This window comes from Benincasa hispida, chromosome 1, assembly GCF_027475165.1.
Source record: "Benincasa hispida cultivar pf3 chromosome 1, pf3_genome.v1.1, whole genome shotgun sequence".
In the NCBI taxonomy this organism is placed as follows: Eukaryota; Viridiplantae; Streptophyta; class Magnoliopsida; order Cucurbitales; family Cucurbitaceae; genus Benincasa; species Benincasa hispida.
Genome location: NC_143478.1, coordinates 30,042,787 through 30,063,168, shown reverse-complemented (window position 1 = coordinate 30,063,168; position 20,382 = coordinate 30,042,787). Strand labels below are relative to the sequence as shown.

Genomic DNA, 20,382 nt, shown 5'->3' with positions numbered 1-20,382 from the left:
TTAGCTCACAGGGAACTTTTTCCCCCACTCCCTCGCCCATTCTCCACCTAATCGGAAATCCTCGCCCCGTCCGAGGTAAGGTCCTGTAGAGTCCCATTCCCGTGAAAAAATTGGACATCTCTAAACATAGAGTACAGAGCATGGAGCATCGTGTATTATGCATCAAGCATGGAGCATCAAGTGGTGTTCTTAGTTGCAAGTGCACGAATGGTTTTCAAGGTTGAATTGGTAAATTCAAAGGATACTAATGCAAGTAGAATGTAACTTTTCATTCACTTTTAAAAAGATACCGACGTTTCATTAGAGCCCATTAAAAAGAGTCATTCATCCGATAGACTCCTCTTCTTTCTTTTTCTTTTTCTTTTTTTTTCAATGCAAAATTGTCCGTCATCTATCTTCTTCCGTAAAATCTCATGTCATGCAGTCATGGAAGATATAAAAGAAAGGAAAGGAGGTTAAAGTTGATATCTTCATCTCGTTTTTTAATGTTGTTACTAACGTAAGATAAAGCTAAATTTTCATTTTGTTTTACTTTTTTCCAAATATTTTTATAATAAATTTATGTTCGACATGTCGAACGGTGGGAAGTGAAGACGATCTGGGTAGAGAAACGACAATCGACAAGTCTCGAGAGTTGCTTTGTGTTTCAGTTCATGTTACCCTAGCAACCAAGTAGCATCTCTTCTCCTGTTTTCTCTCTTCCCCTCAATCTGAAGAAGGAACTTCGATCTTGTTTTCAAGCCTCAACTACAAAGATCTCTACACAATCGAAAAATCCCAGATAAGTCTTTATTCCAACTTCAAATTTTCTGATGTTACCTTGAAATTCAAAGGGCAAATTCTTTCTCAAATGAAAATTTTCTATTGGATTCATAACCTATTGCAAGATTGGGGGTGTTCATGGTAAATGGGTGCCTTCCAATTTGGGAAAACAAACGCTTCGGCGCTTTCCCATTTGCCCATTTTTGCTCTGTTATTCGATTACTTGATTTCCTTAAGTATTATGAGTCTTTAGCGATAATGGGTATTAATCATGAACTCTTTATCCCTTGTGAGTTCGCGGATAGTCTGCAGATTATTTACAACTTCTTTTATTGTGGGTCGAACAATTTGGAATCGGAACTTTGGTAGTGATGATCGATTTGAGTTTGTTGTGGAACCCCATAAGAAGGGGATGGAGGGATCAGAGTTTGGTTACTTTGCTGATGAAAATTCAGATTCTAGTGATATTGAGAGTGGTAGACCGGATGTTTTCTCATTGAGAAGGGGTTTTCTAGAGGATGCGAAAACTGATGCTGAAAAAGTTATTGAGATTCTCAAACAGGATGGTCCTGGATTTGACACATTTTTGGCTTTGGATGAACTGCAATTACAGGTCTCAGGGGTACTTGTTGGGGAAGTTTTGAAGGGAATTTTGAAAAGTACAAGTGTTCTAAACAAAACTCAATGTGCTAAATTGGGGTATAAGTTTTTCGTATGGACTGGTAAGGTCGAGAATTATAGACACACTGTGAAATCGTATCATTTGATCATGAAAATATTTGCTGAATGTGAAGAGTTCAAGGCTATGTGGAGGTTACTTGATGAGATGACTGAGAAAGGGTACCCTGTTACTGCAAGGACATTTATGATATTGATATGTACTTGTGGTGATGCTGGCTTGGCTAGGAAAGTTGTTGAGAGGTTTATCAAATCAAAAACATTTAATTTCAGGCCATTTAAACATTCTTATAACGCCATTCTTCATGGACTACTTGTTGTAAAACAGTACAAGTTGATTGAATGGGTGTATCACCAAATGCTGCTTGATGGTCACAGCCCAGACATTCTTACATATAATGTGCTATTGTTTGCAAGGTGCAAATTGGGGAAATTGGATCAGTTTCACAGATTGCTTGATGAAATGGCCAGCAATGGGTTTTCCCCTGATTTTCATACTTATAACATTCTTCTTTATGTTCTTGGCAAAGGAGATAAACCCCTTGCAGCTCTAAATCTTTTGAACCACATGAGGGAAGTGGGCTTTGATCCGAATGTTTTTCACTTCACAACGCTTATAAATGGACTTAGTAGGGCTGGAAATTTGGATGCTTGCAAATATTTTTTCGATGAACTAGTAAACAATGGCTGCATTCCTGATGTTGTTTGCTACACCGTGATGATCACAAGCTATACAGAAGCTGGGGAGCATGAGAAAGCTAGGGAATTATTTGATGAAATGATAATGAAGGGCCAGCTCCCTAATGTATTTACGTATAATTCCATGATTCGTGGTCTTTGTATGGTGGGTAAGTTCGAGGAGGCTTACTCTATGCTCGCTGAAATGGAATCCCGAGGTTGCAGACCAAATTTTCTTGTATATAGTACCCTTGTAAGTTATTTGCGAAATGCAGGAAGGCTTTCTGAGGCTCACAAAGTTATAACACACATGGTCGAGAAAGGGCAATATACCCATTTAGTGGCAAAAATCAAGGGATATAGGAGATGCTAGATCATTAGGGTGAGTCTTTGTAATTCTGAGATTATTCATTAATAACCAAATGAGAAATTCAAGAGCCAGTTTTTCCAGTCTCCTGATATTAATTAACGTCCAGATGATACAAGGATGTAGCGGCAACGATTATTCCACAATGCAACTTAGTCTCTGTCTTTTTAACTTTGTTATTCTTTTTTGTTTCTGTGGTTCTTCCCTCCCCTATCATTTTAGCCTTAAAATGTTTCAAGTTGATTCTTTTACAAATAGGACGAATGGAAATTTTGATGCTCGTTAAGCATGTAACATGGTTACAACTTAAATGGAGGAATAAACTTAATCTAACTATTAGTTTGAGGGTTGAATTGAGAACTAAAATAGCTTGAGGAATAGAAATGTTGACACAGTTTCAAATATCAGTGGCATAGTTTTTCTGTTGTGATCCTTTGTCTGTCTTTATAAAATGGCATTTACTTGTCTTCATTATGGAAGTGGCTGATTCTCATCAGCATCAAAATGGCAGTCCTCTCTAAAACTGCTGCTTCAGTTTTCAAATGTATGATCCTCTCTAAAACTTTCCCCCTTTCTTTATTCCTACCTAGTTTGGTCTGGTTTGATAGATGTGATGTCTTATCATCTTTGTTTTTGTGTATGTTTTTATCCTTCTCCTCCTCGGACCAACTGAAACCATCTGTACTTTCCCATCAAAGTAACATTACTAATTATCATCTAGTCTCTCCCTTGAGATCGGAAGTTTTTGTTGTACTAAAAAGAAAACAAACTCCAGTTATTTTTCTTCATCTTCTTCACCAATGCTACCATGGATCCTACTACTTTTACTGTCTGCTCCTCCGGATCTCAGCTGCAATGGAGTCAATCCCTGTTGATCAAAATGTCACACCCATTAAAATCCCCAAATCTAATAGGAATAGTGAGAGAGAGACAAATATGTCTGCACCTGCTTCTAGGGCTTTCTTCTTTGATTTGTCATTAGCCATTGTTAGAACCTGCAATACCCATCTTTTGCTAGAAACCAAAGAGAGTAAAGAGAAGTGAGAAGGAGAGAAATTAAAATGAAAAGAGAATTGTTTTAGCCATCTCTATAACACTATTTGGGATTTTTTTATTTTTTATTTTTGTTTCGTCCCTTTTGTTACATTTTTCAATTTAGTTATTTACGGTTGATGAATGTTAAAATTGGTTGAAGATAAGATTACAAAATTTTAGATGACGACATAATACTTATTAAATTGGTGAAATTTTAGATGAGAAGTCATCCATATCAAACTCAATAGTTTTATCGTTTCTCTCAAAATTTTGTAGTATAAATAAATACTCTTGGGAAACATTTGACGTGTAGAGTTGAATTGTTAATTATTACTTAGAAAGCTATTGTCTTTGTTTGTCGTGCAGAGTTGAGTTGAAATGTATGTATTTGGAGTATTGAGTTGAAGTGAGTCACAAAAGTATGTGTTTTTGGTATTGACTTGAGTTGAGTTGAGGGGTATCTAGTGTAGTTTTTTTTTTTTTAACAAAATTGATTTTTTCTTTTTTCTTTTTTTTTTTCCAATCACATACATATTTTCCTAAAATTTTTTAATGTTAAAAAATGCTTAAACTTTTTCCCATTCTTAAAACACAACAAATTATTACAAAGTAAACATATGCTAAACATGAATTTTGAATTCAAATTTTGAACATTCAATTATATAACATATGTTTTTTTTTTCCATTCCTAAACACTAAACATATTCCAAATAAATGAAAACTTTTCATAACTATTTAACCCTCAATCATGAATATCGAAGAAACTTAAAAATTGAACAATTTTTTTGTTTTTCTTCTTGAAAAACATAACATATTTTTACCATGCAATTTGAATATTCAATTGCATAACAATTTTATCTACATCCCTGAAGATGTCATATTCCAATGAAATGAACATTTTCTCTAATCCTTAATGTTCAACTTTTAACCCCTCAATTAATTTTAACTCAACCATAAATGTTGACGCAGACAAAATACTATTATTTATATAGCAACAACCCTACAATATACTTTAACGGTCGTACAACGTACAAGTTGAACCTACAAAAAAAATAAGGTTGTCATTAATGGTCTATTTACATGTTCACAAAACTAGGGTTGTAATTAATGGTTCATCAGAGGTAGTTTTCATCAAAGTTGGTCACCTAAGATGAATGTTAGTGTTGGTTATCAAAGGGGATTGTAACCGGAGTTGATAATCGAAGGTGGTTTTCGTTGGAATTTGTCGTCGAATGTGGTTACCGAAGCCTAGAGTTATTGGTCATCAGAGGTGGTGTCGGAGACTGAAGTTGGTCATCGTGGTTGGCTGCACGAAGGTAGTCGTTGGAGTATGTTGTCAGAGTTATCGTTGGAGGTAGTTACCGAAACCTAGAGTTGATCATCGGAGTTAGTAGTGCGAAGATGGTCATTAGAGTTGCTTATGCGAAGGTGGTGGTCAGAGTTGGCTACCAAAATTGTTGTCGAAGGTGATTGTGGAAGCCTAGAGTTGGTTGTCGAAGTGCGTCACTGGAGTGTGGTAGTGGTAGTCGTCCATGGTGGCCAATAGGTGGAGCCATTGAGAACATTAAAGGGAGAAGAGTTGGGTGAGTTGGGGTGAGTTGGAGGTAGAGTTAGGGTGAGTTGGAGTGCATTGAGCTGAGTTGGTAAAAAAAGTCAACTCGACTCCACCAAGATTTAAAGTTGGTGGACTAAACATTGAATTGTAATTTTTACCAACTCAATTCGATTTGTGTTGGTGAGCCAAACACTCCTCCTACCACTTTTCCTCCTATTTCTATAAAATCACTAGGTATTATGCTAGGAAAGGGGTTACATAGAAATATAAGGCAAGTTTATCATCAACAAACTTTAACATTCACCAAAACTCAATGGACTTCGTTGAAACTTTTTAAACAATGAAAACTGAATTTTCTTAATAATAAAAAAGGTTCTTTTTAGTCATGTAATTTGATACTTGTTCAAGTTTCGTCCCTATAATTTAAAATGTTCAACTTTAGTTCTTGTATTTTCAATAAATCTTAAATTTAGTATTGTTGTATTTTCAATCAATTTTAAATTTCCTCTCTGTAATCTACTACTAGATTGTTGTTGGTTTTTTAAAATTTTGTTTATTATTTATTAACATTTTTACTATAAATTTTAGGAATATTTTAGATAATGTATTTTATTGCATAAAAACTATGATTATTATTTAACCAATTTTGATAAAGTATAACTCTTAGAGACTAAATATAAGATTTGTTGAAAGGTCATGAACTAAAAAATAGACATTTGAAAGTACAGAGACTAAAGTTAAACAAACTTTAAAGTATAAAAATCAAAATGGTATCATAACCTTAAGAAAAAAAAAAACATTAGAGACTATAAAATATAATAACTTTTCAAAAATTTCAAGTTTAGCCTAAACATTTTCAAGTATATTAAAAAATTTGCATAAAAATAAGAGAAATTATAAGAGATAGCAAAATCAGGTGAAAAAAATTAAAGATATGGCTTCTTTAAGATATTTGCAAATTGAACGATCAATTTTTAATTCTTTTGAAAATTACAAGTTTGCCCTCGTGCACGCTTTTTCATTCCCTCTCTTCTTCCCTTTCTCGTTTTTTCCTTTTTCTCAATGTACAACATCTTCTTCTTCCTTTTCTTTTTTTCCCATTTCCGATTCTGCGGCCCTCATCACTTGCATTGTTCGAAATTTTGGTTCTTCTTCTTTTTTCCGATTTCCTCGGTTCTTGGGTTATTCATCACCTTCACGAAGCTTTGCGAGAAGTTTCAAGATTTGGTTTGGGTTTTGAGAAGCTAATTTCACGTTTTTCATTCTTTTGGGTTTCGTGATAGAGATTGAGAAGAAGGGAGCGGCCTTTAGATGGAAGAGACGAGAGAGAGGGCTTGTGCCGTCAAGGACGGTGACGACGGCGTGAGCACGAGCGAAGGGTGGCGAATGGTGCGCGCGTGACAGAGAAGATGGGTTTCAGGGTTCAGATGGGAGAGACTCAGATAGCAGAGATTACAAGAGAAGGGAAGAGACGACCGTTTTCTTTTCCTAATATTTCTCAAATTTAAAGTTATCTGTGAACTGATATCACATTTCTCAAATTAAAAGCTATCATTGATAGCAACTATGAATGTTATTAGTGATAGCAACTAATATCACATTTCTCAAATTGAAAGCTATCAGGGATATTCATTGATAACAACTATCAGTGTCACATCACTTCCCAGATTTACCTCTTTCACCTAGAAGGAGGCGTGAATACAGCAAATACCATCCTTTGTAATATCTACTATCCGTCTTGACCTGTTCAACAACTCTTAACACCAAGCAAACAACAACTTAACTTAAAATATTACTTTATTAATAATAACTAAATGTTCATACAAACTACTTTACAAACTCGAAACCAACTACATTCAACCAAACCCCAAAGTACTAAGACAAATAACCAACTCTATGGTATGGTAGACTTCGACTTCGCATGACATCCATAACTTTTCTCTTCCATTACCTGATGCAGAAAAACAAAATATTTGAAAAACGTAAGTTAGGAAGCCCAGTGAGTGACATTTTATGAAACAACTTTTTTGTTTCAAAACACATTTGAAACAATGCATACTTTAAATCTCTAATCAGTAACTCTTTTCAAATGTATGAAAAAAAGAAATACTTTTTTAACGCATGTTATTTTAATAGAAACTCATCCAAACACATGATAAACTTTTTATAATAAAGAATCACATGAAACTTAATAAAATGCATGATAAATCCATCATCAAATATGTACCCAAACATCCCTGGGTCAACCAACTCAACACGCCCATGCACTGAGGTTGAACCAACTTACACACTCAGTCACTGAGGTGGAACCAATTCAACACACTCAGTATCTTCTACTGCGAAACCAACTTGACGCATAGCAGTTATTGTATGTGCACACAGAGCTCAAATATCTCTTCAGGGTACCAGATCTAATAGGTTAAAAACCTCTTTCTCAAACCATTACTTTTCAAAAACATCGCATGAATAATCATACAAGAGTTTGAATTTAAATCCATGACTCAATGGATGATGATAAAATCATATATATATGTATAAACCTTGGAACAACTCATAAACATAACTAATTTCATAAAACACTTTTAAACATAGACAAAATAGGATTTTTCTTTTAGGAAGGGTCGCTCATCATTGTTGGCTAGAACTTCCTTAAGGTTGGCAAAATCCCTACTGGGTTAGATCCTCACAAATGCCCACCTTGATCGGAGCAAGGAATCCCTAGTTTGATTGAGGATGGGGTCAAATCGGGAACCCAAAACGGGTCCTCGAACCAGAGACGGGGCAAGGATAGTCCTGACCTTGACCCCACCCCAAATATATTAAAAATATATTGATTTTAAATAAAAATGATTAAAAATAAAAATAAAAGACATAATTTTTCCCTTGGGCACCTGATCCTCGAATGGGGACTCCCTGACCTCGACCCCGATTCCACCAAATGAGAAAAGGGTGGGGACGGGGATTAAAAATCCCTATGGATATGGGGATGAAGAATGCATCATTGTCCCTGTCCCATTGCCACCCCTAAACTTATTGGGTTATAAGTTTCTCCAACCTTAATTTGACCTGAAAAATAGTCCATGCTTATCAAGGCATCCCTCATAATTTTTCCCAAGCTTAAATAGCTCCTAATTAATCCATAATTATCCTCAATCCACCTTATATTCTTATTAACTCTCATTTTTCCAAATTCAGTGTATTTGTAAAGTAGCCCCTAAATTATTCCATAATTACCCAAAAATACCCTTAAATCCAAAATTATTAATTTAGAGCTAAAATATCAAGAAAATCTTAATTGGATTCCAAAATAACTCACCAAACTCCAAAATAGTAAAAAACATGTCAATGGGATCAAAATAGGCCATAGGCACTGGGTGTGTTGAGGCATGTTGGATACAATAGGTGAATGGGGGCACACACACATGGGTGTGTTGAGCGTCGGCACTGCTGAGCAAGCATGAGCATACGTCCAGAGTGTGGGACGTGCGTGTGAGCACTGGCAGGGTGTCGAGCGTGCGCAAGGCTATGGGTGTCATACTCCCTCCCAAGTTTACCTCTTTCATCTAGAAGGAGGTGTGAGGTGTGAGAACAACAAATACCACCCTTTTGTGATATTTATTATCCAATCTAACCTATTCTACCTAACTAATTTTCAAGCTATCAACCCAACAAATAATAATCTATTATTAAACAACTAACTCAAATATCTTTACAAAGAATTTTAATAGGACTCTGATCTAGTTCAACATTCATAACTTGATTGAATTGGATTTCGCTGATACTAACCCTGAACCCAAGACACTAAACTATGTAATGAACCCAATCCTGTGACAGACTTCGGCCTTCAGCGACAACCGGAACTCCTTCGCTACATGGGAGAAAAACAAAACATTTGGAAAACTTAAGCTGGAAAGCCTAGTGAGTGGTACTTTAATATGAACATGGGCTTTTCTTTTGGAAATACTTTCTGGACAACATTTATTAAGCAAGATTAATTCAATAACCAGATCTTTAAACATTTAATAACCTTTCAAAGAATGTTCAACATCAAATAATCCTTTAGAATAAAACATATCAACTCATAATAGGAAATCTTGGAAACATATGCAAATTAATATAATAGCATGATCATAAGTCTTCTCAAATAAACTATAGAATAGTTCATATAAATTTCAGAATCTAGGAAAAATCTCACTAAACTCTATATCCAATTTAACCCATCTCTTGTGCACATGTCGATAATTTTCACTAGACATACTCGAGTATACTGACAATTCCAGTCAGAGCGTGTTGACAATCCTCGTCAAATATCCACAAAGTAGACTAACATTCCCTGGTACCTAAGCCAATGGCTTGAAATCTACTTCCTTTAAAACCACCATGAAATCATACTACATCATAGATCAAACTCTTTTGGAATCCTTAGATAAAACATGTTTATATAAATCGCACGTTCAAGATTCATAAAAATACATCAAGAGTTCATTCATAAAAAATACTAACTAAAATACTATATGCATATAGTTCATAATTTGAAATACTTGAAAATCAAATCACTCACAATCAACCCGTTGATCCATAGATTTTTAGTTCTACGGATTCTTGATAATCCTGAAATTTAATTGACAACTCCCTAATTATTCTCTAAAAGACCATAATCCAATTTATTTGAAAATTAATCTTCAAATAAAACCAATTCACTTAAACTTTCCAAAACCCTCATCTGGTCCAATTTAAGATTTTACTTTACAAATCGATCCTTTAATTACTTTAAAATTAACTTAAGATCCCAAACTTAATCTCCAATAAGAACTAACTCCACTTTAATTTTCCTTAAACCTTAATCTTGACCATTTTAGCCTTTCCCTTTCAAATTTAACTTTAATTTTACTAAATTTAGAATTTACTCACAATTAAGTTCCCTTAACAAAATTCAAATTAACGTAACTTCCCAAATAAACCCGATTCTAGGTTTTAAGTGTCTTAAAAATGCCAATGTCAATTATCATTAATGTTTCTCTGAACCTTACTGGTCCAATTTTATAAATTTTCTCCATTAACCCTAATTAAAATTTATTTAACAAATTAATCTCTTAATCAACTTCAAAATTAATTTAGGATCTCAATTTCCAATTTTCTCTAATTTTAGGTTTAAAGTATCATAATAATACCAATTGTACCCCTAATCATGCTTGAAAATACATAAATTAACCTAAATTTGAATTTTCAACTTTTAATGACGGAAGGATTCATCTTCAACCTCCAGCCCTAAGAAAAATTCAGATTCGACCCTGTTTTTCGTTAGGATTTTCATACGCAAATTCACCAAATTCAGGCCAACAAAACTTCAATTAACCTATATAAACCTTTTACCCATCATTAGAATTAACTAACCTCAAATTTTAGACGACTAAATTGTCCTAAACTCCCAGAATCGATCAAACACTCCTCGAAACCTCTGTTTTCAGGCGACAGTTTCCAGAGTTTAAATACGATGTTTTTGGTGAATAAGAGCTTAATTACTCTCAACAAAACTTCAGAGAGACCTTATAAATTCCTTACCTTTATAATTATGTGTCTTCATTCTAGTTACTTCTTTCTCCACCGCCTTTTGAGATGTAAAACCAATATATACGAAATTAGTTAAGTTCAAAGTTAATAGTACGAGCCCTATGTGAGTTGAGTTGAGCTGCGCACGTATTGGCATTTATGTTTAATTTTTTTTCCCACTTCTCCCACCAATATAAATTTTCGGTTCTTTATTTCAACTTCCTCCTCATTCTATTTTTCTTTTACTTCCTTTTTAAAAATTCCTTTCCCTAGTTTTATAACAAATTAGATGGTCTATATAATATATAAATCCACTATAAACTCCTAACTTCAAATTTTCCAATTTCATTTGATATTTCATAAAAACTTTATTTACATATAAAGATTATAGCTAGAGATGTCCATGGGGCGAGGCGGACTCGGGATACCATTCCCCATCCCCGTCCGCACTCCCCATTTTATTCCTCATCCCTGTGAAACTCCCCACGGGGATCGGGGTGGGATTCCCCGCGTAAAATTTTTACCCGTTACTTTTTTTTTGTTGTAAAAAGCTAATTAATTTAAATCACTAATATGAGAAATTTTTAATTAAATAATTAACTTTATCACTAAATTGTTTATTATGGTTAGTTTTATATGACAATTTGAATTAAAGATAAATTACTCAAATTTTAGCTTAAAAAGCTAATTAATTTTTTTCAGTAGAAATAAATAAATATAAATCAAATTATTTACATATATAATCTAAATTTAAACATTCAATTTAAACATATAACATAATATTAGATAACTATACTAAATAAATATATAAAAGTTAATCAGGGCCGGAGAATGTTTAGCTCACGAAAATTTTTTTTTCCCCACTCCCTCTCTCATTCCTCGCTTAATCGGGGAATCCCAGGGAAATTGGACATCTCTAATTATAACTATTATTATCATTATGTTATTTTTTTTCTTCAAATTTCCATTTAATTGATAACTTCTTTACATTTTATAATTAACAATTTCCCTCCGTACTTATTTAATTAATTCAAATTTTAAACATTTCTTTCTTAATCTTAACTTTGAAGCATCTTAAATTAAAATACTTAATAATTAAATTCAATTAACTTAAATCCTTTTTCCTAACTTATCAATAATTCCAAACTTCATTTGTATGTTACTAATCGCCAATTATACCACACTTATTCAAATTCAGCTTTTTAAGTGTAACTTTATATTCTAATTTTATCATATTTACCTCACCTAATTTAATCCTGGAATAATTCCACCCTAATATAAATTTTCAAAATAAACTTCCTTTTTCCCAACAACTCACATAATTTACCATTTACCCTTAACTTATTAAATATTTGAATCCCAAAACATCTATTAATATTTTTCCCACACTAACCATACTTTAGCATTTCAATTGTTGGAAACTAGTCTTTATTATAAATTTTCAATTTCCCTCATTTATCTCTATCTTAAGTCATTAGCTCAACTTTTATTTATTTAGTGTAATCTGAAGTGTAAATAGGCTATGGCATGCGTGAGGGCAGGCGTGTGCATGGGCTGGGCAGCTAGGTTGGCACCCTTGAGCTGTCTTCCTCGATCCTGATTTTCCAATCACCTCTCAAAATTTATTTGATCAAATCCAACCATACCCAATCAAATAGTTTTTATAGAACTCAGGAGAGACCGTTTAACTTACTAACTTAAATTTTTGGAAATTTAAAACCCATCAAAAATGCCTCAAAAAGCCCTTCAAATCAGCTTTGCCCAGTTTTGCCCTTATCACTGACCACCTTCGGATTTTTTTCAAAATTTTCAATCTTCCTAGCCTTTAATCTTCATGGCAGCCTATGATAGTCATCCTCACTCATTATTTTTCATTTTAGCTTAAGAAATTCTGAATTTGCACAAGTGGTTTGGAAGAACCAATTCCATCTCTCATCCTTATATACACAATCTAACATGCACCACCCTTGCGAACATGCTGCCAACTCCTACTTCCCCCTTTCTCATGGCTTCAACATGCAACACCAACTTTCAGATCCTCTTTGAGGTGTTCTCAGCCCTCACCTAAGCCTTCCACCTCCTACTTTCCATGGTTAAGGCGTCTTTCAACAAATTAGTTCCTTTCTACCTCCTACTTCTCCATGCATCACTTGACCAATCTTTAGCCACCTCCATCTTCTTCATGCAAGCATCTGCTTAAAAGCTCTCCACCACCTACTTGTTTTGCGTGATGAAGGGACTTAACCAAATTAATTCTTTTCCAATTCTTTCTTCCCTTTAATCTATTTTAACAAAAATCCACCACATTCCCCAATTTTTGCTTCCAAATTAATTTCAATCTTTGTATTTTAACTTTACTTTCTTGGGTAAATTCTTTAATGTATCTAATAAGGAAAAGAGGACTTACAAATTACTACCCCTTTAAAAGAATTTCGTCTTGGAAATTCAGCTAAAGTTGTCCAAAGATAAGTAAGACCAATTGGATATCCTCATAAATTTGTAACTTACCAACCCTAAAAAATCATCCCAGGATGGATTAATCCCAACACAAACAGCTCATCCCCGTCCTACGTGCACATAAAGCTCAACTAAGTTTCTGGGTTAACCCATAATTTAGCTTTAGAGCCCGACACTTTCATGGCTCCAAGTTAAGCCATATTTCAGCCTCAAAGTCATTTTCTTTCGCCTCTAAGCTAACCCATATTTTAGCTTTGGAGGTTCCCTATACATCCGACTTCGAGCTAAGCCATGTTTCAGCCTCAAAGCTTTGTCTCCCCTTTTTTCCACTCTAAGTTAAGCCATATTTCAACCTCGAAGTTAGGTTGTTCTCATCATAGGCTCATAAATTATATCCGAAGATCTCTGACCATATCATGCGAGGTTCTCTCCATGGGCTCAAAAACTAGATTCGGAGATCTTCTAACCATCCTATATGGTATGATAAACTTATTCCGAGCTAGGCTTCATTTTAGCCTCCCACCAAGGTGTTGTGTTATTTATATTTGCCCCGATCACATAACACCTTACTTATTTCCTAAAGCCAAACTCCCTATTTCTTAGTCTATCAATAGTGTTTCTAGGCTCTTTAGTCCCAACCATTTTTGGTTTCATACCTTCAAACAATATGATTAAGGAATTGTTCTTCTAACCTGAGAATGACTTGATTCATCCCTATCCTCCTTACCAGGTTTTCTGGTAGCATTGCGAGTTCCAATATTGGCTTGCCTGCTGGGTCTGCCAATTTGAGATATGATTCCTACCATTTGCTAACTGACACCTTTAGGAATACTTCTACCTAACCCATGCAATAACCACATGCTGACTTCCTTATTGCATTCTAACTTCCTGACTCAACCCTAGGCTCTCCAAAAACTTTCTCGACCATGAACAGATCACCAGGTTTCCTTAACGTATAACTCTTGGTTTTCATAACCTTGTTTTAATCTTAACTTCTTAATTCCTTGAACTTCTATTCTTAACTCGCTCGACCCACAAATTTTTCCTCAAAATCTAACACCCTAATATTTTATAACTTAACAGACTCCTTAAGTTTTTATAAACTTAACTGGTTTCCTTACCTTTCCCAAGTTTTTGTGAATTATTGGCTCTACCTTCCAATCATAACCCTCAGGTTTCCCTGATACTGGCTCTGATACAACTTGTCACACCCCCTCCTAGTTTACCTCTTTCACATAGAATGAGGCGTGAAGGCAACAAATACCACCTTTTTTGTGATATCTACTATCTGCTTTGACTTGTTCAACAACTCCTAACACCAAGCAAACAACTTAACTTAAAATATTACTTTATTAATAATAACTTAATGTTCGTACAAATTGTTTTACAAACTCCAAACCAACTACATACAACCAAACCCCATAAGATAAATAACTAACTTTGTGGTATGGCAGACCTCGACTTCGCATATCACCTATAAATTTTCTCTTCTGTTATATGGGGAGGGGGGAAAGGGACAAAACATTTGGAAAATGTAAGCTGGAAAGCCCAGTAAGTGACATTTTATGAAATAATCTTTTTGTTTCAGAGCACATTTGAAACAACGCATGCTTTAACACTTTAATCAGAAACTCTTTTCAAATGTATGAAAGAAAGAAATACCTTTTAACGCATATTATTTTAATAGATACTCATCCAAACACATGATAAACTTTTTATAACAAAGAATTACATGAAACTTAATAAAACGCATGATAAATTAGTCATTGAACCTGTACCTAAACATCCTTGGGTGGAACCAACTCAACACACCCAGGCACTGAGGTGGAACCTGAAGGATCCCAATGAAGGGTCCTTGAGCAAAAGCAATGGATCATCCCAAACCCTATTTTTATAGAATTCGATTTTACAGAGAAACATACACAATTATGCATTTAATTTCAAAATAATACAACATGCAAAAAGTGAAAAACAGAAAACTAAATTTGGGTTTCAAAAACCCTTACCTTTGAAGACGTTTCTTCAATTCTCTGACCACAAGAATGACCTCGGTATTCTCTTATGAGAATCTAGAAGGTGTGGGCTTTGGTGATTTTGGATTGAGTGGGAAGAGGAAAGATTGAGAGGAAGGAGGTAAGAAAAAATTTCTTCTCTAGGATCTCTTTAATCACAGAACTATTATATGTATTTTGCTACTGAAGAAGTACACTCCCTCCTACACATTTTGAGAGAAAAATGGGAGGTAGTTACAACTCCCTCCCGAAAATAGTAGTTAATAAAATTAATTTTAATTTTAATAACAAACTTTGATATATATATATATATTAATTAATTAATAATATCATATATAATTAATTCCCTCAATTAATTTGAACAATTCAAATTAATCCAAAAACTGATTCTCAATAAATCCCGTTGAGCTATCAAAAGGACTTCATGGACTTGTAGCTTGAAGCTCCAATAGTACACGAATAATTAATGAAACTCTTTAATTAAATTATTCACCATCCGTTAACTATCAGGCACTCCACTAAAGACCAACAACTGCACTCTTCGCACTACAGATATATTTCTGTGTCCATTAGATATAACCAATCAATAATACGATGACCCTTCACAAATTACTTGTAAATTTAGCTAGACCAAAATTACCATTTTGCCCCTGTAGCTACATCTAACTCTTTAAGTGTTACTGCCTCTAATGAACAATAAATCATAGTCTAACTATGATCAAAGCCCTCTCGGCCAAGAGAGGATGTGGCGCCACATTGTTCAAGCCCCAAAATCAGTTCTTAAGGGAGTAATTTATCTATTTGCCCCGACATTGAGGAAGGACTGAATTCCTTCTTATGTAGCTGTGTTCCTAGCTCCTCAATCAGATGAATCCCAAAAATGGTAGGCTTGTTGAGTCGGCGATCTGACCACTCTCACCCATTCAAATCAAAGTATCGCCCTCACAAGCAAGAGTTCACAACTCATTCAAGATTCAGGTCATATTACTTATGGTCATACTGGTGAAATGTAAGTCTCTATTATGAACGACATTATATAATGAGACCAAATACTTCATGGTCGATCTTATACAAACTCCTTTGTATAGAATATCTCCACTCACATGTCTCCACATGAATGATCAGGATCATATCATTTGTATCACTTTACAACAATTGTAACACCTACAAAGCAGGCTATACTCGTAGTGTCACCAGGATAAGATATCCAGCCTTATCCATCTACTATAGATCATTTATGCTATCACTTAAACATAATCCACCCGTATGTCTCCACATATATGTTTAAGCTACAAGATAACCTTGGATATTAGTTTATTGATTTGTGGTTAATGCAACTAATTTTGAAATAAAACATCACATATTTTATTACATAAATAAAATATTTGTACATTACAATTACAAACTATAGGACCTTACAAGACTTAGGGCATCAATCCTAACAATCTCCCACTTGACCAAAAGCTAGTGGGGTGTACAGTGTAAAAGTCAAACTATAATACAAAGTACACAAAGCAATAAACTAGGGCACAAACTGCCTATTACAAAGTCTCCCACTTGCCTTAGTCTAAACATGGCATGTCCCATAGACCTATACTCTGTAGTTGACCCTCAAACACCTTAGCCGTGAGGGCCTTTGTAATTGGATCAGCAACATCATGTTGCACAATCTCTCGGATGAGATGATACTTCCACTCGATGTGTTTGCCACGCTTGTGACTTCTATGTTCTCAAGAATTAGCCATAGCACCACTATTATCACAATAAAGTGTGATGGACTTTGACATGTCTTGAACGACTTCCAGATCAGTCAAGAATTTCTTGAGCCAAACAGCTTCCTTAGCAGCTTCACAAGCCGCTACATTAAGAGTGAACTCTTTCTATATTGGAGTCAGCAATGCACCTTTACTTGGTGCTCCTCCAGACTACTGCTCCTCCGTTAAGAGTGAACACTGATCCTGATGTAGATTTCTTAGAATCCTTATCAGTCTGAAAATGAGTCCATGTATCTAGTAAGGATCATATCCTTAGAACCATACACGAGTATGTAATCCCTCTTTCTCTATAGATACTTGAGGATGTTCTTAACGGTGGTCCAGTGATCATATTCTGGATTAGACTGATAACTACTGATTATCTCCACCGTATAGTAGATGTCAGGTGTCGTATATAACATTGCATACATCAAGCTGCCAACAGCCGATGCATAGGGGATCCATCTTATTTCCTCAACCTCTTGAGGTGTCTTAGGACATTGCTCCTTAGAAAATATCACTCCATGCCTAAAAGATAGTAAGCCTGTCTTAGAGTTTTGCATGGAATACTTGACAAGCATTTTTTCAATGTAGGATGCTTGAACAGAGCTATCATTTTGTTATTTTGATCTCTAAAGATCTGAATTCCTAGAACAAACTAAGCCTTTCCCAAATCCTTCATTTGGAATTGGGTCACCAGCCAGTTCTTAACTTCAGTCAGGTAGACCTACATCAATTTCAATGAGTAGGATATCGTCTACATATGACACTAAGAAAGCTAGTGAACTGCTGACGATCTTCTTGTATACACAAAGCTCATCAACATTTTGATCAAAGTCATAAGATTTGATCACATTATCAAACCTTATATTCCAAGATCGAGAAGCTCGATTCAGTCCATAAATAGATCTATTAAGTCTACAACCTTTTGCTTTTGACCTTGGGTTATGAATCCCTCGGACTGCTCCATGTAAATGGTCTCATCAAGATTGCCATTTAGAAAGGCAGTCTTGACGTCCATTTTCCAAATCTCATAGTAATAATATGAGCAATGGACAGGAGGATCCGGATAGACTCTAACATGGCAACAGGTGAGAAGGTCTCCTCGTAGTCGGCTCCCTCAACCTGGGTATAACCCTTTGCCACTAGTCTAGCCTTGAAGGTTTGCACCTTCCCATCATCACCCTGTTTTCTCTTGTAGATCTATTTGCAACTTCTAGGTTTTACTCCATCAGGTATACAAGATCACATACTGAATTGAAGTACATTGACTCCATTTCGAGATTCATAGTTTTGATCCACTCATCTTTAACAACATCCTCCATTGCCTTCTTGTAAGACAATAGATCCTCAACATCTCCGTCAACTACCATAGCTAAGATTTTCGTTAAACCCATATAACGAACAGGTGGGTTCGTAACCCTCCCATTGCGTCAAGGTTCCCTAAACACTTGAGGTGGATTTGACCTACTGGATGATCCTATTTCAACAACTCTTGTTGAGGTGTTGGGTTCATCAACAACTATTATTGAAGGTTAAGTAGTTTCTTTGGAAAGTTCATTCAACACAACTTTACTGCGAGGCTTGTGCTCCCTTATGTGGTTTTCGTCAAGAAAAGTAGCATTTGTCGAAACAAACACTTTGTTTTCTTTAAGATCGAAGAAGAAACCACCTCTCGTTCTTTTAGGGTACCCTAAAAATAGGCAAAATTTTTAACAAGGTTTAAGTTTCTTAGGATTTGCCTCAAGCACATGTGTTGGGCAACCCCAGGTTCTGAAATGTTGTAAACTTTCTTTACGACCATTCGATAACTCCAAAGGTGTTCCAGTAACACTTTTGAATGGAACATAGTTCAAAATATATTTTGCAGTCTCTATTGCATAACCCCAATACAAGTCAGGTAAAGAAGCATAATTCATCATAGACCAAACCATGTCCAACAGAGTCCGATTTCTCCTTTCTGATACACTATTTTATTGAGGTGTATCAGATGCTGGGAGTTGGAATACAATTCCATGTTCTATCAAATGGTTTTGGAATGTTAGATCCAAAAACTCTCCACCTCGATCAGATCTAAATGTCTTAATTTTTCTATTTAATACATTTTCAACTTCAGCCTTGAATTCTTTGAACTTTTCAAAAGATTCAGACTTGTGTTGTATTAAACAAACATACCCATATCTTGAATAATCATCAGTAAAAGTGATGAAATATTCAAAACATCTCCCTTGCCTTAATATCCGTCGAACCATAGAGGTTTGAATGTACCAACTCTAGAGGTTCTTTGGCCCTATGATCTTTTCCAGTAAAGGGTCTTTTAGTCATTTTTCCTTCAAGACATGACCTACACACAGGTAAAAAAAAAAATTCTAACTCACTTAGAAGTTCATTCTTCACCAACCTCTCAATCCTATTGAGATTGATGTGTCCTAATCTTAGGTGTCAAAGTTGGACATTTTCTTTAGGAGAAATTTTAAGTTTTTTTATGTTTAATTACCGTAGTTTTAAACATTTCAGTGTTCTAGAGTGCCTTAGTTGTTAACGGTCTTAGCACATAAAGGTTGTTTTCCAGTTTTTCATAACATATATCAACACCATTTTTGGAAATAAACACTTTATTTACATTGAAGTTGATACAATAAGACTATTCAAGCAAACACTTTATAGAAATTAGGTTCCTTTTTAAACCAAGAACTACATACACATTTTATAGTAAAATGAATTTATTCTGTAAAGTCAACTGGAGATCTTCCACTGCCACAATTGAGATGACGTGCCCAATTCCAACCTGCATCGTCATCTCACCAGTATCTAGTTGCCGCCAGGAACTAATTCCCTGAAACGAAGTATAAATGTGGTTAGTGGCGCCAGAATCTATAATTCAGGCAGAATCATCATTCTCCACTAAACATGTTTCCAAAACAAGAAAATCACATTTACCTTGCTTTTGGCCTTCTTCTTTTCTGCCAAGTACTTGGGACAATTCCTCTTCTAATGTCCCTCTTGGTTGTAATGGAAATAAATTCCTTTTACAAACTTCGCCTTCTTACCCTTTGAGCAGTAGCTGGTGGGTTAGCTTTCCCCTTTCCACCTTTCATCTTCTTCCACTTTTTGGCACTAGAGGAAGAAAGTATAGATTTTGTCCCAAAGGTCGAACCTCTGTGGAACTTCTTAGAGGATGAAACAACATTTGCGTCACCCTTCTGTCCCTTATTTTTCATCAAGGACTGGAAGGTCTGTAGCTCATTGAGGAGGGTGGTTAGGTTATAGTCAATCTTGTTCAAAAATGCATTGCTATGGAAGTATAGGAAACTTTCACATAAAGATTCCAAAATGAAGCTAACCTGGCTGGCTTCATCAACAACAGACCCATTCATCTCCGCCATGTTGAAGTAGACCATCATGTTGAGAACATTTTCTTGAAAAGACACCCATTCTTTCATATGGACATTGAAGATGTGTTTGAGAGCATCATGCCTGAACTGTGCGGACGGTTGTTCGAACATACCCCATAGGGACTCCATGATCTCAGAG

General features: G+C 35.1%; 1 protein-coding gene across 1 annotated transcript; it reads left to right on the top strand.

The window, feature by feature from the left end:
* The first annotated feature begins 567 nt into the window (after window positions 1–567).
* On the top strand, window positions 568–2,656 carry LOC120070214 (pentatricopeptide repeat-containing protein At1g55630-like). The gene has a single exon (XM_039022084.2). The coding sequence runs from the start codon at window positions 1,034–1,036 to the stop codon at window positions 2,489–2,491; it is 1,458 nt and encodes a 485-aa protein (XP_038878012.1). The 5' UTR covers window positions 568–1,033; the 3' UTR covers window positions 2,492–2,656.
* Window positions 2,657–20,382: the final 17,726 nt, after the last annotated feature.

Excerpts from the sequence above, each read along its gene's own strand:
- LOC120070214 (XM_039022084.2), top strand. The coding sequence starts at position 1,034 with ATGAACTCTTTATCCCTTGTGAGTTCGCGGATAGTCTGCAGATTATTT.